The sequence below is a fragment of the Choristoneura fumiferana genome, chromosome 11 (assembly GCF_025370935.1).
Source record: "Choristoneura fumiferana chromosome 11, NRCan_CFum_1, whole genome shotgun sequence".
NCBI classification, from domain to species: Eukaryota; Metazoa; Arthropoda; class Insecta; order Lepidoptera; family Tortricidae; genus Choristoneura; species Choristoneura fumiferana.
Window position 1 is genome coordinate 4524787 of NC_133482.1, and position 15996 is coordinate 4540782.

General features: G+C 42.5%; 2 protein-coding genes across 2 annotated transcripts in view; one reads left to right on the forward strand and one right to left on the reverse strand.

Moving 5' to 3' along the window:
- Positions 1 to 15798, reverse strand: part of lobo (coiled-coil domain-containing protein lost boys) — a 177232-nt gene extending 161434 nt beyond the window's left edge. Inside the window, exons 1-2 of the mRNA XM_074094125.1 lie at positions 15289 to 15798; positions 15073 to 15198 (exon numbers count right to left, since the gene is read on the reverse strand). Of these exons, the coding sequence (XP_073950226.1) occupies positions 15073 to 15198; positions 15289 to 15711 (549 nt within the window). The 5' untranslated portion in view covers positions 15712 to 15798. The remainder of the gene's footprint in view (positions 1 to 15072; positions 15199 to 15288) is intronic.
- On the forward strand, positions 8732 to 12879 carry LOC141432520 (protein distal antenna-like). Its single transcript, XM_074094121.1, is given in 4 exon segments — positions 8732 to 8906; positions 11269 to 11592; positions 11594 to 12500; positions 12503 to 12879. Coding segments are annotated over 3 exon segments (1494 nt in total). The 5' UTR covers positions 8732 to 8906; positions 11269 to 11284; the 3' UTR covers positions 12782 to 12879.
- Positions 15799 to 15996: the final 198 nt, after the last annotated feature.

Here is a 15996-nt window from a genome sequence, read left to right on the forward strand (position 1 = left end):
GAGGCTTTAAATAAAAATTGGATTGCCAGCCAAAAAGTTTATTAACCGTTGAGCTAGATCGATGACATACTGGTGCACCAAGCAGACATTATTTATAAAAACGCTTCACGAGAATATAATTAATCAAACGACCATGAGGACGTGACCGCAGTCGATTGTGCCGTGGCAACAGTGCAAGCATATCACGCGACGTTATTACCTACCGACGCAACTGGCGCGGTGCCTTGTGCTCGCCTTGAACCCGCGGTTCTAGGTAGCCATGTTTTATCGAGAGATTTATGAGAATAATGCAGCACGTATATTCTGAGAAGGAATACGCAGTGTGCGCGTCTTGGATAGAGATGATTTGCTTGACTTCACGTAGGTCAAGAATATTGGTAACATTCATATAACAACAAACAAGGATGATTCGTAGATTATTTGTCGTCGTTGTTGGGTATAACACTAAAGTGGACGAAGAGATTCATTCGTCTTTTTAGAAAAACACAACGCTTACAGGGACGGCTCTATATAAACCCCCTTGCATAAAAATAGGGCACCTATGGTTTTTCAGATTTTTAGGCAATGAAGCTTAGAAAGTAACCTTTCATGCACATAAAATACAAAAACCATAGGTGCCCGCTTTTTTTGCAAGGGGGTTTGTATAAAGGGCCTATCTCCATTGGAGACCTAGTGATATCGAAAAAGACTTTTTGACCAAATTACAATTACATATTTAAATAATTTATTGCATCAGGCGTTACTTTGAGGAGGTCCATATCAATGAACTAAAAGAATTTCCTTGCTCACCCGCGACCTTAGTTGTTAGTCTAACAACTGGTAGCATGGTGTACGGTTGTGTCACTCTGAAGATGAGCTCTGGTTGAGTTCGAAACGCGTCAGTGTAGTGTGGTGGTGGTGATAGATGGGTTTGTGTGATTTGTGTGTGTTCTTACAGTGTGGAGGTGGAGGAACTGCATGAACACGCATATTTTGCATAAGCTTAGCTATCGTAAGGTCGCGGGTGAGCAAGGAAATTCTTTTAGTTCAATTACATATTTGATTAATTTGGTAGGCCCCCGATTAGGATTACATAGTATTAGCCCTGAGATGAAAAAACTCATGGTCCGCTCCTGAACGCTTTATAGGTACCCACACATAGTTACTTCTGTAACTGGTGAGCCTCTATGTAAGCTTATTGACTCTTAATGAAGTCAGAATGAAGGTTGCATCATTGCATAATGGTTTCATGCAACACTTGGGCATGAGTGTCAGTATAAAGATCGAATTAAATGAAAACCAAAGGTTTCTAATTTAATTACATACGAGTACATAAACGATGATGCTCTTGCGCGTCAATATACGGAGTACCCAATGCCGTAGGTATAGCGGGAAGTTACTTACTGCCTTCGCGCGAGCGCTGGCCCAGCGAGGTTACTCTATTCATTGCGTGGCCAAGTGGATCGCTACGATAATGGTTACCTGGCACTGTCACTGTCAGTACACGCAATGAAGAGAAAACAATCGGCCTAGTGCGAGTCGGACTCGCGCACCGAGGGTTCCGTACAATTTTTTTCATCATAATAATATGATGTAATTAAAAATGTATGCTTTTCGCAATTTATCCTTTATCTGTGCTATAAATAAGAGGCTGCTTCGTACCAAATTTCAAGATTCTGAGTTCACAGGAAAGTACCCTGTAGGTTTTGATTCCCTTGCGAGTGTCGAAAATTTGTAGCATAAACGGCTGTATCTTTTGATTGCGTTGGTTTAGAGTTTGATTGTTTCACAGCTCCAAGGGACAGTAGACCTGAGTATTTGATTTGTATTTTAGATCGATACCTCCACGCGTTCCTGAGAAAAAGGGTCTTGACAGACAGGCAGACGGACCATAAAGTGATTAAGGGTTCCGTTTTTTCCTTTTGAGGTACGGAGCCCTAAAAAACGCTATCAGTTGTTTAGCCTTAACTGCCTGACATAATTTTACGTAAGTTTTAAAACGGGTACCTACTTCTGAGTCGTGCTACCCATTGTACCAAGGTCAACACCGCTACTGCTAGTAAAATGGCGCACCTCTGACTGACTCACACTTTTAGCTGGACTGTACCTAGTATAAGTATTAAAGAGGACTAAAAATTCACGTCGCGGCGAGTGCACTCGCGATCGAGCTAATGAGTGTGTGGGCGAGGCAGGGGTGCGGGTGGGGAGGGACGGGGGAGGTAATGGCGCGCGGCGTCGGATGTCGCCGGGGGGTGCCGCGCCGATAACAAAATCACTAGAGAACGTGGAGCGGGGATGCGGGAAGCGAGACGTGGAAGGGCGCGGATGCGGCATAGCGGGAAACAGAGGGCTTATTGTCTAACATAGTTGAAAATCGCAATAGGTTTTTACCATTTTGAACATGAAACTACCGTGAGACTCACTCATATTAAATATAATGACCCGGATAACTCACGTCTTAAACCGAGTTTAGCTCGACACATGCGACATGCGCATGCTCGGCGGGATTAGCCCGAAACATGTCGAGCTAAACTCGATTTAACACGTGAGTTATCCGGGTCATTATATTTAATATGAGTTTTTTACCACTTTCTGTCCCACGGTGTAGGATGAAGGTAGAAAGTGATAGTGAATGCGATTGCGAACGTCAGAGCGTTAGTCCGCCACTGGTGTCTAGAATATATCGAAATATAGGTACTTTTTGATCCATGAGGACTTTAGTTCGTTCTCCGTACATTTACAACTTCTCAAAGTTGTTGTGAAAATTGCTACTATAAGTAAGTACCTACAATATGTAGGTATGAAAGTTAACATTACCTATATATAGTCGTCTGCCGTTAAGAACTCAATTATGACACTTGTCACTCCCATACTGAAAACGTCACAAAAACATTGACGTATTAGTACCAGGATGACTGGTGTCAGGCAGGATTGACTTCTTAGCGGCGAACTACTATAGGTATCTTCCATATTATATTGAATAAGTATTCCGTGACATACTCGTAATACCTATATCTAATGTAATGTGTCATAATTAAATGCTGTAACACCCACACCAATTCGTAGTACACATTCACGTATACGTTTAGGTAATATGTGTCATAAAAAGATGTATTTTACATTTAGGGGCTGTTTCCAGTTACGTAATATCACCAATTGTTAAGCGTCTCGTATTTCAGTCAAGAAAATCCAATAGTTTTCCGCATATTGCCATTTTATTCGCGTATTAAGATTCATAGTGACGTCTGTCCGTGTGGTCGTAAACGTCAATCTCTGACGACTTCACTTCGTCGTCTTATCTAACGGCACGATAAGAACCTAAACAATCATTTCTCATTATTTTACGCGTCATTCTTTATCATTTTGTTGCCATAATTATATGTAAGTATACCTGTGGTCGATCGATAATAGCAGAAAAATAAATTTAGCCTATTATTTGAGACTCACATGACGGTGAAATTTCAAATTACTTTAATGAATTAATGTGCTATGAAATATTAATATTATCATAAGATAGACTAAGAATAGTAGATTAATAACCAAGGCTGGAAATTGACCCATTTCACCCGAGATATTTCTGGCGCTCGAACGAAGTGAGAGCGCCAATAGTTCGAGGGGAAATGGGTAATTTCACCCGAGTTAGACACTACTTTTCATTTCGACTGTGAGGAAAGTAAAATAGATACTACAAAAAAAATTGAATAATAATAAATTGAATTTACTTATATCCAACCCTTCAACGGTACCTTTTCGACTGGCCACTTGCCACGGCCAGCTATAAAAAAATCGAGTTGGTCACGACCAAGGAGCTTATATACAAAACTGGAGGTTGAACGCCGAACGAAGAAGTTTGACCTTTATTACTTATTTATATATTCTATCTCTTTCTTTCACATTTTACGAATGACTTCCATCTCTTTCTTAACCTAACTAAAGAAAGAGATGGAATATGTTCGTGACGTAATAAAGATCAAATTTCTTATTTCAAACGGATGTTTGGCGTTTCAACCTCGAGTGTTGTATATAAGCTCCTTGGTCACGACGTGCATCTAGATGGCCATGCCAGGAGAGATGAAAACTATTTACCCTATTAGTTTACCCTATCAGGCAGGGTGTCATGCACCTACATACCTAATTATGTAACATCTATTATATTATTAAGCAAATGAACATGAACATGGCATGAATGTGTAAATAAATAAATAATGACTAGCTTGATCAAGCTACTATACTATACGATTTCTACTTTATAGGACTAACTTTACAGGACGATTCTTGAGTTTTAGCAATGTTGCAATTTTTTGTTTTGTTGTACTTGTACCTAAGTGAGTTGACGTTCCAACACTGATGTCCGCAAAGCTAGGTAGGTTAGGTACATAAATACATACCGACTAGGAGGTACCTATGCCACCTATTAGTTTAGTTGACTGCTCAATAACGTACCAACAACGTAGTAAAAACAATACAGCCTCTTGAACCCTAAATTTTTTTAACAGATGTAGTCCAAGACCTAGTCGTGGGTCACCGCTTTTTTATTTTTGATGTTATTTCAACATTCTTAAAATTCTCCATTCAACGAACAATTTGTGGTTCATAAAATACATTCGGCCGATATTCTTAGTGTTTATTTCTTCTTTATAAACCACGCGAGGACTCACGAGGATAAAAATGATAAATTGCCACATCAACTTCTTAATAACTGCGGGGAGATCGGCAATGCCCGAAATACAGTGCAGGCAGGGCGCCGCGTCGTAAATCGCGCGACGCGGCGCGGCGCGGGCCTTTGTGTGGCCGAGGCCAGCGAAAACACCACGCACACAGACTTACACACACACACGAAGGACACAGACAAGTAGGTAGAAGGTGCTGTACTGGTATCAAAGCTGTACTGTAAGATAAAGGCGCATTCAGTGGGACACTTTCAAATGCGTAGGTGACGCGAGGTGACCTAACGGCATAGGATGCAAGTGTTCGGCTTGTGTTGTTTTGTTTGGACCAGAGGCCTTATTGTCTAGCGGACTTAGAATCACAATCATTTCAACACCTCTCTCTGTCATACTGTATAATACGAAGGTAGAAAGAGTCGGTGTTTGCAATTGCAAGCGCTCCGTGTGTTAGGTACAATAAGGCCACAATGGGGGAGCTCTAAAGAATGTAGCTGATTAGCAGGAATGCTCACAAACCTCAGCTCACGCAGCTTAAGCTACTTTAAACCTAGTTTACACATGCAAGGAAAATCGTGCAAGTTGCATTACATAGCAGCACTCGATCGACCACTACAAACCCGTTAGCTTTACGGCCTCGCAATGTAATGCAATTTGCTCGATTTTTCTTGTATGTAGGTCTAAACCAGGCTTTGGGCATATTCATGGTTTTTATCTACTGCTGCCCCTTAACAGAGTCCTTATTACACCCTTGATTTGGACTCATTTTCGCGGCTATAAACGTACACAAGTTCATACAAATCTCATTCATTCATTATTAAATACAGTTTAAAGTGGCAGATAATTTTGACTCTATCAACTTGGAATAAAGACAATACAATACAATAACTCTTTATTGCACACCAACACAGTAAGCAGTACAGAAAACACAAGTATATACATAGAGATGAAAGACATGTTTATTGGGTGAAAAAACGCAATACATAATAATGCTTTGGTAGTTACGTAGCTATACCTACTAAGACAGGTCGGTATCGCTAGCTGGAGCTAAACCTAGATTCTTTACATTTTCTTATCAAGAGGATGCTTGAAGCATTTATCCGTTTGCTTTCGTTTCTATGGCATTGGAATTATAACAAAACGAACGACGCTTAATGTCTTTGCTTGCAGTAAGTTAGTACTTAATGAGGAAAGCAAAGATGGCTTAAACTAAAAGTAAGCAAAGTCTTCCCAGCTAGACGAAAAAAATTGCTGAATAAAATAGAAAGTGTTTTTGGCACATAAATTCCGTGTATCCATGACCAATTACGAAAGTTATTCGATAGAATTTATTAATTAGTTAACATAAAATATAAAAAGTTAATATCCTGCGTAGCTAACTAGTGTTTTAACGGCTTTGCCAATTTAGCACAACCGTGAGAAGTTATTTAGGCAGGTGTGCATACCCGCTAACAAGTGACTCCATAATTTCATCAACTACAATTGCGAAATGGCCTATCTGATTAATGAAAACAACAATTTATAGCGTCTTTTAACAATTTTATTGCGTTGCGTAGATGGCATAATTGCGAATTCCTATGGACGTAGCATCTATGGACAATTGTAGGATGTAATGCAGGCTGGATACTCTGCTGGTTTATGGGATAGAAATTCATAATTTCTAAATTAGAATTCAAGCAAAGGTTGAGGTCGAATTGGGTAGTTTCTGGACATAAATGTGATGACCTCTGTTTGTTTTGATATCGGAGACGGCATCACATTTATCCGTCAAATAAAATTAATCAAGGGGTGGTGAAACAGCCCCTTAGTCTGCCAGTTAGAATATCAGAAAATATTGGACATGTATTTTTTCTTTTGTCGATCAAACAAAAAATGCCAAAGATGAAGCGCGTAAAAGTTAGGGAAAAAGGGTCGCATGTCGTGACGTCAGGTGGAACTTTAACCGGCTATAAAAATAGGTATACTTCATACTCGTTTATTGGTAATATCATTATTACATGTTATGTGTATAGTTATGTAAATACATACTTTGAAAAAATCTCGTATCTAAAATCAATATGTCAACAAAATTGAACCTTGACGTAATGTTTGTAAAGTTCAATCGGAAAAATCTATTTTGAGGTAAGAGTTTTTTTAAGTAGTGACGATTTTCTGCTAGGTAATCTAACTGGAGGGCTAATTAGATTTAGGAATCAAGCCTGTTGAAACGTAAGATGAAGAGATCGAATTCCATCAGTCAGCTTATTACCTAGATCAGATCAGCGGTGCCGTCATATAGCGGCTAATATTTACAGCGGTGAGTGACGGTAATATTTCGTTTTCTAAGTATTTAAAAAATTCGGCGCGGTCCTGGAAAACTGAATTTGACACTGCTGTTTATAGACTAGCTTCGAACGCTATATGACGGCACCGATATCCTAGGAAACCAGAGCTTAAATACCATGTACGTATTATTATTATCTTGTTAAAGTCTCTATTAGCTGCATAATGCAGGTGTTATTTTCCTTTGGCTTCAAAACCTTCAATAAAAATCACACTTCGTACACTTTAACAAGTCAACAACCAATCGGTTCGAAATTAAATATTGAAATTCACTTATTTCGTATTTGCCACGCGTTGCGTCGACCGTACGGCGACTATGCGATGCGCTTGCGACTGGCGGCCAACCCGCCATGTTCAACTAAGAACTATAGAGGACGAGCTGGCCCAGTTGACTAACGCGTTGCCCACTCGTTGACACCACGTTGGTTGTCAACTAGTGACCATTGGGTGAATCACCTTGTTGACTACTCAACCAAAAGTTTCTGTTGAGTTCCGCGTGATGTGGAATTGACAAGTGTCCGAAAACTTAAAGCTCCTGTGTAATGTAGAAATATAACGGCTATAACTATAACCTAAGACAGGACCGCAAGAAAAATCGCCAGAACAACGCTTTGGCAGTTCTCGAATAAGCAATCGGCTTGCCTATCGTATAATGCTGTTTGTCATGTCCCTTATTTCCAACGCTGCAGACAGAACGATGCATGACGACAAAGGAACTAGAAGCCACTTATGCCACGTGCTGGCCGGCTGCCAAGCAATCAGCGCGCGCGAAGCCGGGCGCCTCACTAATCACGCATGCTGAGTCCTAAGTTCTACTGTCTATTAGATATTCAATATGAGAAAGTGTTGCATCTTGAATATGTATGTACGTTAACAAGAGGCATGGCTCTGAAATAACTGGATTCCCATTGACTTGGATTACCTAATTTTTTAAATGATTTCAGCAGTGACAAGCCAGGCAAATACACTGGTAAAATTGTCCTCCTATGGACGTACCGAGGTTTATAACTTAATATCGATTTAATTGTCCGTTTGGGTTAGCGACAGGTTAATTAATTCAACTAGGCAAACAGCAGGACGTGGAAAAAGCATTCAGCGTAAACTTAGAGTTTTAACGTTGGTACTTTCCCGATCGTCGGTGCCCGCGGCTTCCAACTGAACTTGCCAAGTTTAACAAGTTCCACTTAACTATTCGAAGTCTTAATCGGACTTTATAGTTGCGCGAGGATATCTGCCACGTTGGTAGACCTATAATAAAACCGCAACCTTCGTTAAACCAGTTGTGAACCGTTCGAACGGAAGCTGTACTGTGTAATTGAACTCTTAACGTGAACTCCGCTGTTCATTCAACAACCTACGCCTACGGAACTCACGATTTAATACAAAACACTATTCGTAGCGCCAGCGACTGCTACGAACGAGGCGTACGCGTAGCGGCGAAGAAAAAGCCCCAATCATTACACAGTCATCCAATCCAACTTTGTTTCGCAAAGAACGAAGCACCTAATTAGTTGCTAACTAGTTACTTTCTAGACGCCCGCGAGACGAAATTACGATACAAACTTGAGTACTTAAACTTTTCAAACGACGCCAGCCGAAAACTTTAGAGAGGTCACGAAGAGTCGGTATGGCGCGAACGGTCGCCGAGAAAGCTGATGCGTCGATGGGAATTAATTGCAATAATAAAGTGCGGGGGCTAGGCCGATGTTTACGGGGGAGAGGGGCGGCGCGGGGGGCAGGCTGGACACAAAGGAGGGCCGAGCGGCCGGGCCTTATCACCGTCGGGCACACAGTCGCCGCGCGCGCCCCGCGACGGACGCCTCGCGAAGTGACTCTCAGTGACGCTAGTGACAGTGACGCGCCCCGCGCTGTGTTCTGTGCTACCCCGGCCACCACGCTGGACCTGGCAGACGTAAACAGTTCCCACGTGCCGACTCGCAAGTAAGTTCCGCTGGAAGTTTTCTTCACTGTGACTACCTGTTGTTGTTTAGGGCGGAATTTAGTTCGACGCGTCAAAGTACAGGTGATTTAAAAGTTACTCCGAAAGTGTAAAAAAATTGCAGTGTAGGTAGCTGGGATAAAAATATTTTTACTTGTGTTACAATAAAAATGTATACTTTCAACGATAATTACATCCTGTAAGTAAATTAAAGAAAAGTTCTTAATTTTAACAAAACTCGAGAACTAAATTTAAATTTTACAACTTCTTTATATATACCTACCAATCGATAGAGCTTATTCTAATTAATTACAAAATAAAAAAGTGCACGTTTTTGATTTTAAAAATTGTTGATATATCTGGAGAAAGGAAGAACTGGGCCCATTTTTTTATTTTTCGCAAATTGTTAGTAGGTAGTTTACTAAAAGAAAAATATGTAGATAAGTTTTGTTTGGTTTCAAATAACGTCAAAATCGAATTGTGCTAAATTTTATTTTTAATTGAGGAAGGATTAATTCAATATCGTCCAAAAATCAGCAAATGTTTTGCCGTTTATAATACTTAGACGCTGTTTACTTACTTTTACCTAATCAAACTTGTTGATATTAGCAAAGATAGCAATATTTATATGTCACTATTTATTGTAAGTATCTACTTAGGTTTTTATATTTTAATCGACAATAAAAGTAGTTTTCAATTCCACTGTATCATCAATTAAGTATTTTTTCTTAATGTGTACTTTGCCCACCTTTTTAAATTTGAAAAAAGTAAGAAATAAATGCACTAAAATGAGTAATTCTTAATATTTATAAATACTTCTGAAAGGTATAGGAATATAATAATAATAATGAAAAACTCTTAATTTAAGTTTCAGTCGCACGGACGCACCTACTTATGTCAGTTTTAAATAACTAGCTTCAAAAAATAACACAAAACTATCTGTAAAAAATACAAATAATTGCCTGCATTACAAATTGCAACCAAATTGTAGAAAAAAACAATAGCACAGAGTAAATAACTAATAAAAATACTGGCACACGAAACGTCAAAACAGTTTTAAAAGCAAAACACGATTCGGAACGCACAGCGCCATCTCCCGGTGACCGCGAGCAGCGCGCGTGCAAGGTCACCGTGTCAACGACCCGGCAACTTTTGCCGCCCACTGTTGTCGTAGGTCATAATTTTATGTCTTCTTTTTGTTTATCTTTTCGCAACTTTATGTCTCGTAAACTCTATTACATAAATCGTTACGTTGTTCCGGCACAATGTTTGGAAACGATTGGTGGTTGGAGGAGCGTGTGCAATGGAATAGGTACAGTGTTGTTTGGTTGCAATGAGTTCTCGAGCTGATAACGATACGGTGCAGTGCAACAGCCGGGCTTATTTTTGCCGATATGTATGACATTGTAGGTTAATAGTACCTACTTGATTATGATGATTTAATTACATGCCGCATTTTATTATTTTTAATTCAATACGATTTAGGTAATAAATAAATAAATATCACGGGACAATTCACACCAATTGACCTAGTCCCAAAGTAAGCTTAGCAAAGCTGGTGTTATGGGTACTAAGCAACGGATAAATATAATTATATAGATACATACTTAAATACATATTAAACACCCAAGACCCGAGAACAAACATTCGTATTTTTCATACAAATATCTGCCCCGACACGGGAATCGAACCCGGGACCTCAAGCTTGGTAGTCAGGTTCTCTAACCACTAGGCCATCTGGTCGTCTAAAGCAAAATAAAGCATTAAAGTTATGTGTAAATAAATATCAACCGTGTAACCACAAATCCGTGTTTAAGTATTTTGATTTAAGGGCCGAATATACCTAGAAAAGACCAGTAGAAAGCTTTCAGCAGCAATTAGGCAAGTTGATGAGGAGCGCTCACCCCTCAGAATTTAGAGTGATTAATTTCTCACAATAATAATTTATGTACTGAGAATTTCGGTTCCTGAAACTTGGAAACCGTACCCGCCTCTAGTTGAGCCGAGAGATTATTTTCACGTGTAAAGCGTGTTATTGTAGTTTCTCCTCAGATTAATATTTAAGTTAGTCCGTTTAGATTTCGCGTACCTATACTTGCTATACCGCGATGAGCCAAGATTATACGTTTTAAAGTAAGCACAACCACTAATGTTCAACTATCTAACGTTCGAGCACGTCCCTAAGGTTGGCCAATGTTGGGCCAACAAATGCAGCGGCCTTAAAAGATACCTCGTGATTTTCCGTAGGTACTCGCACATCGCCAACATCTGACGGCCATCTTACAACACGCACTTTGTGCTTAGATTAAGTTAGGTATGCTTAGTATTTAAATATATATCTACAACAATAGGTCGTTGTTACAGACGGCGAGGTGGTAGAATGGCGACGAAGGGCAAGCGTCCCATGCGCGCGCTGACGCCCGGCGACAAGATCGAGGCGATCCAGCGCGTGAACGACGGCGAGTCGAAGGCGTCGGTGGCGCGCGACATCGGCGTGCCCGAGTCCACGCTGCGCGGCTGGTGCAAGAACGAGGACAAACTGCGCTACATGACCTCGCGCCTGTCCTCGCCCGACACCGACAAGAGCAGCGACACCGAGCCGCTGGACAAGCGCGCGCGCACCGAGTCGCCCGCCGCGCCCGAGCCCGCGCCGCGCGGCCTCGACCTCAGCGCGCCCGCGCCCGCGCCCCGCCCCGCCCCCGCCCGCCGCCGACGCGCCCGTCGAGCTCACCACGCGCCGCGAGCCCGCGCCCGCCCCCGCGCCCGCGCCGCGTGAGCCCCGCGAGCCGCGCGAGCGCCGGCCCGACCCCGGCGCCAGCGTCTCCATGAGCGCCATCAGCCCGCTGTCCGGGCTCACGCACATCCCCGGCCTCGCGCACTCGCACCTCGGCCTCAGCTTCAACGAGATCGCGACGAACCTGACGCTGCTCGCGCAGCTCAACCCAGGCCTGTCGACGCTGGCGGCTCAGCCCGCCAGCCGCGCGCTGCGCTCCGTGCGCTCGCCCAAGCCGGCGCACAACGGCCACGGCTCCGCCGACTCCAAGCACCGCAGCAAGGCGCACCACTATGCGGACCCCTACACGCGGCACGGCAGCTCCAAGTCCGGCCACCACGTGTCCTCCACGACCGCCAGCCAGCCCGTCGACGACACACTCTGGTACTGGCTGAAAACGCAGCAGGCTATGCTGGACCTCTCCGCGCAGACCACGGCGGCCCACCCGCTCCAGCTGAAGACGAGCGAACAGAGCCTGCCGCCGAAGCCGGCCGCGCCGACGGTCCCGATCGCTTCACATCTAGACTACAACCGGAACTCCTGGCTGTGGCAGTATTACAAACAGTTCGGAGGCGCGATGCCGCTGCCGGAGGACAAACTCAAACCGGCTTCGCAAGTGCCGAAAGAGAAATCTTCCGAGAACATCTTATATTCGCATCTGACAAAGGGAAAGACGGAGGAGCGCGCGTCGACGAGCCCCGAGCAACCGACCCAGCCGGCGGCAAACGGGGAGGTGCGCGAGCCGAGCGGCGTGGCGGAGCGCGTGGCGTCGCCGGCCGCCAGCCCGGGCGCGGGCGCCGGCGCCGAGAACAAGGAGCCGGCGGGGGTGGCGCGAGCGAGGCGGGCGGCCGGAGCCAGGCCAAGGCGCGCACCGTGCTGGACAGCCTGCTGTTCAACGACGGGCTGGGGGGCGCGCGCGCGGCGGCGGGCGGCGCGGGCGCGGGCGATGCGGGCGCGGCGGAGGCGCTGCAGCACGGCGACAAGTTCCTGGCGTGGCTGGAGGCCAGCGGCGACCCCGCCGTCACGCGCATGCACGTGCACCAGCTGCGCGCGCTGCTGCACAACCTGCGCGCGCGACGCGCCCCGCGCGACCCCCACCACTAGGCTGCCGCCACCCGCCCGTCTTACAGGGAAACAATCAATTAACTGTGTAAATATAGTCCTAGAGAATCATACCCACTGATAGTAGACAGGCCAATTCGTAGAAACAAGCTTATTTACGATTTTATAACGACAAGTATCGCTCGAATCAGCGTGCTCTACTGACGATGGAAAGAGATTCTATGGCGCCACTTGGTGTGAGACTTCGTTAATTCTAAATGTAATCTGATTAATTATTTTATCATGATTCATGATTGTGCAAGCAAAGATACTTTGTATCAATTACGATAACTCGAACATTCAGAGTTTAAATGTTTAGATGTTTTCTAATTAGGTACTGGTTTGATTATAGATAATCAAACCAGCAAAGTAGCTATAGCATCTTATACACAGACCGCAGTCTGATTTTGAAACCCTTTCAATGGATACCTCAAATGGTAAATTTAAATAAAAAAATAACCATATCTTTTTCGCATCTCCCTTCCGCCCCTCCACTGGTTGAGCAAGCGACAACATCACTTTTTCTTCCCAGAAAACACCTCTGGCTGAATACGATAACGTCCTAACGCCCAAGTCAAAATTTTGATATAATGAACATCAAACTTTATGTCATTTATGATAGAGTTTGAAGTTCAAATTACAATAAGTCCTTTATAAAGGACTCTGGGCATTAGGAGGATACTAGTATTATTTCAACGACTTGGCCTCCCTACTATAAGACTAAAAGGTCACTTGTGATACGTTAGCCAAATTTGCGTAAATTTCTTTGTTCTAAAAGAAAAGCTATGCATTATTTTCCTTTAGTGTTAAGAGTAGCGTTAAGGACCCGGTACTGTCTACGTGGAGTCCGCTCGTCGGACCACATTAACCAGTTTCAAGTCAACAAATGTAATTCATAAGTAGTGTCTGTTGAATGAGTCTCGAACCGCAAAGTTGATTTCTGACGCACGATTAATATTAGATTTAATAGTATCGCTGTATGTTGCCATTTGACGATTACATTCCTAGTTGTACCCTTACTTATAGTTTATAGTCGGATCCCTATGTTCTACCTCAAGTCAAAACTTAATGCTAAGTCACGGCGTCCTTTCGCCCGTTCACTGTTGTCGTGTCGTGCGCTCGCGGTGGGTGTCGTGGCGAGTCGCGGCCGTCGCGCGACGAAGCGTGTCTGGCCCTATACCACGAAAACGAAAACTCGAATTTCGTATGTTGCCGTCCCTCTGACGCTTATGTCATTTAATACGCAAGTGAAAGGGACGGTGCGACACGAACTTCGATTTGCGAGTTTCGTAGTAGCCCCTCTGGTCTGGACTGATACCAAATAACGAAAGGACGCGATCGTATTCGATGTGCCAATCGTGCGAACAAGGTACTATTGTTAAGAAATAGATGACTCTATCGCGTTAGATCTAGACGTTGTCATTGTTTTTTATTGCTCAGTATTTTATATAGTAGACATTCTCGATGTCACTCGAAATTGTATTATATGTTAAAGTTAACAGTTAAGGAAACTGTGATCAAAATTATAAATTATTGAGAGATTATTAATATTGTAAGTACATTCCTAATGGATAGAGTGTATAATGTAACGTTGAAGATTGTCCGTCGGCCGCCGGCGACGGAGCTGCTCCCTTCCGGGAGGTTTATTTGCATTTCGCATTTATTCAAACTCAAACAAAAAGATTCGTGAAATAATATTTTGTACAAAATCGACAAAAAATTGGATTATACATTATTACTCTCTTATCACAGAGTTTGTGATCTCGAAAATGTTGAATAAACTTGATTGAACCTTTACACTACGGCTTTTTATTAACACCAATTACCTACCTGCTTGTTATTATTTTTGATCATTAGTACCTATATAACTAATAATTTGTTCCCAACGAACTCGTCCCTTCGAGGATCAGAAAACTAGTGACGGGAAATTAATTGGTCTGTTAAAGACTACGTGATACTGGCTTGGCTTTGAATTATTTAAAGTAAAACTTATCAAATCTTTATAAAGCATCGCACTATATTCAGTCAATTCCGATAAAATAAATCGTGAAAACGGTAAGTAAGTAGGTGCAGCAGATTAGATAGCGACCGGTTCAAGTTTAATTGCTAAGCGGAACAATAACAAGTAAACAAACATTTATAAACAACTGAAAACTAAATGTAAAGCTAAACTCAACTTTTTGAAATGTAAAGCAAAAATCAACTTTCAAAACACTTTGTTTGAACACACCGCGCCATCTGTTAGGGAGTTTCCGCATTAACAAATTAGAAGAGCTAGCTAACTACCCACTTACCAGTAAAATCGACTTGGTGAGAGGCTCGTAGTCAAAATAATCCGATACTAAGGAAGCGATGCCTTGCCATGTATTCGTGTCTGCATAACAAAGCTTCGTTGGTCGTATACTAGTGCACACCATTTTCTGGAAAAATGAATCCCGTATTAAATAAATAGCGCCATCTAGATGACAACTACTAGAGCACTGTTTCATTTTATGAAAGCTAGATGGTACCTGCAACCCACATTCATTCGGAGCTTGAAGCAATAGGGGTCTTCGAAATTTATAGTGAAAGTTAAATTGCCGTCTGAAATTCTCCGCATAAGCCAGAAGAAGGCGCTCTTTCGTCGAGTTTGTGTAGTAGCTTACAGGAAAACAAGTTCGTGTCTCGAACACTGGCTCGGTGATCTTCGGCCAGCACAAGTTTATCACACCTAACTCATAGATGGCGTTCTTCAACGAAGGTATGGTTAATGGCTCCTTGACGTCTATGAGCGTAAATATTCTAGGCGAAATTTCTTCAAATTCTCCTTCTTCACATGGTCGGTCTATAATTTCACTAACTCTTTCGTTTTCTTCTATAACTGGGTCTAATGGTTCAGTTTCTGACTTTCTTTCTAAAGCCAAATCTGTGATGTTCTGTTTTGAACTCGACATTGTAATTTATAAGATAATTCACTAACACAAACTTGAACAGAAAATCTTGGTACTTATTAAAACTACAAAATAAACAACACAACTGAATTTCAGTTCCTAAGCAACATCACAGAGAGTAATGAAAAAATGCTGAAAACTATTTATCGAAATATTTGATGTTTGTTAAGTATTACTTATTACAGCGTTTTTGATAGATTCTCAAATAGCTTAGGATTCATCAGTGTTGCTATAACTTAAAATTACCCACAAACCATGGACTCCATAACTACAAAGAAATCAGCGGGG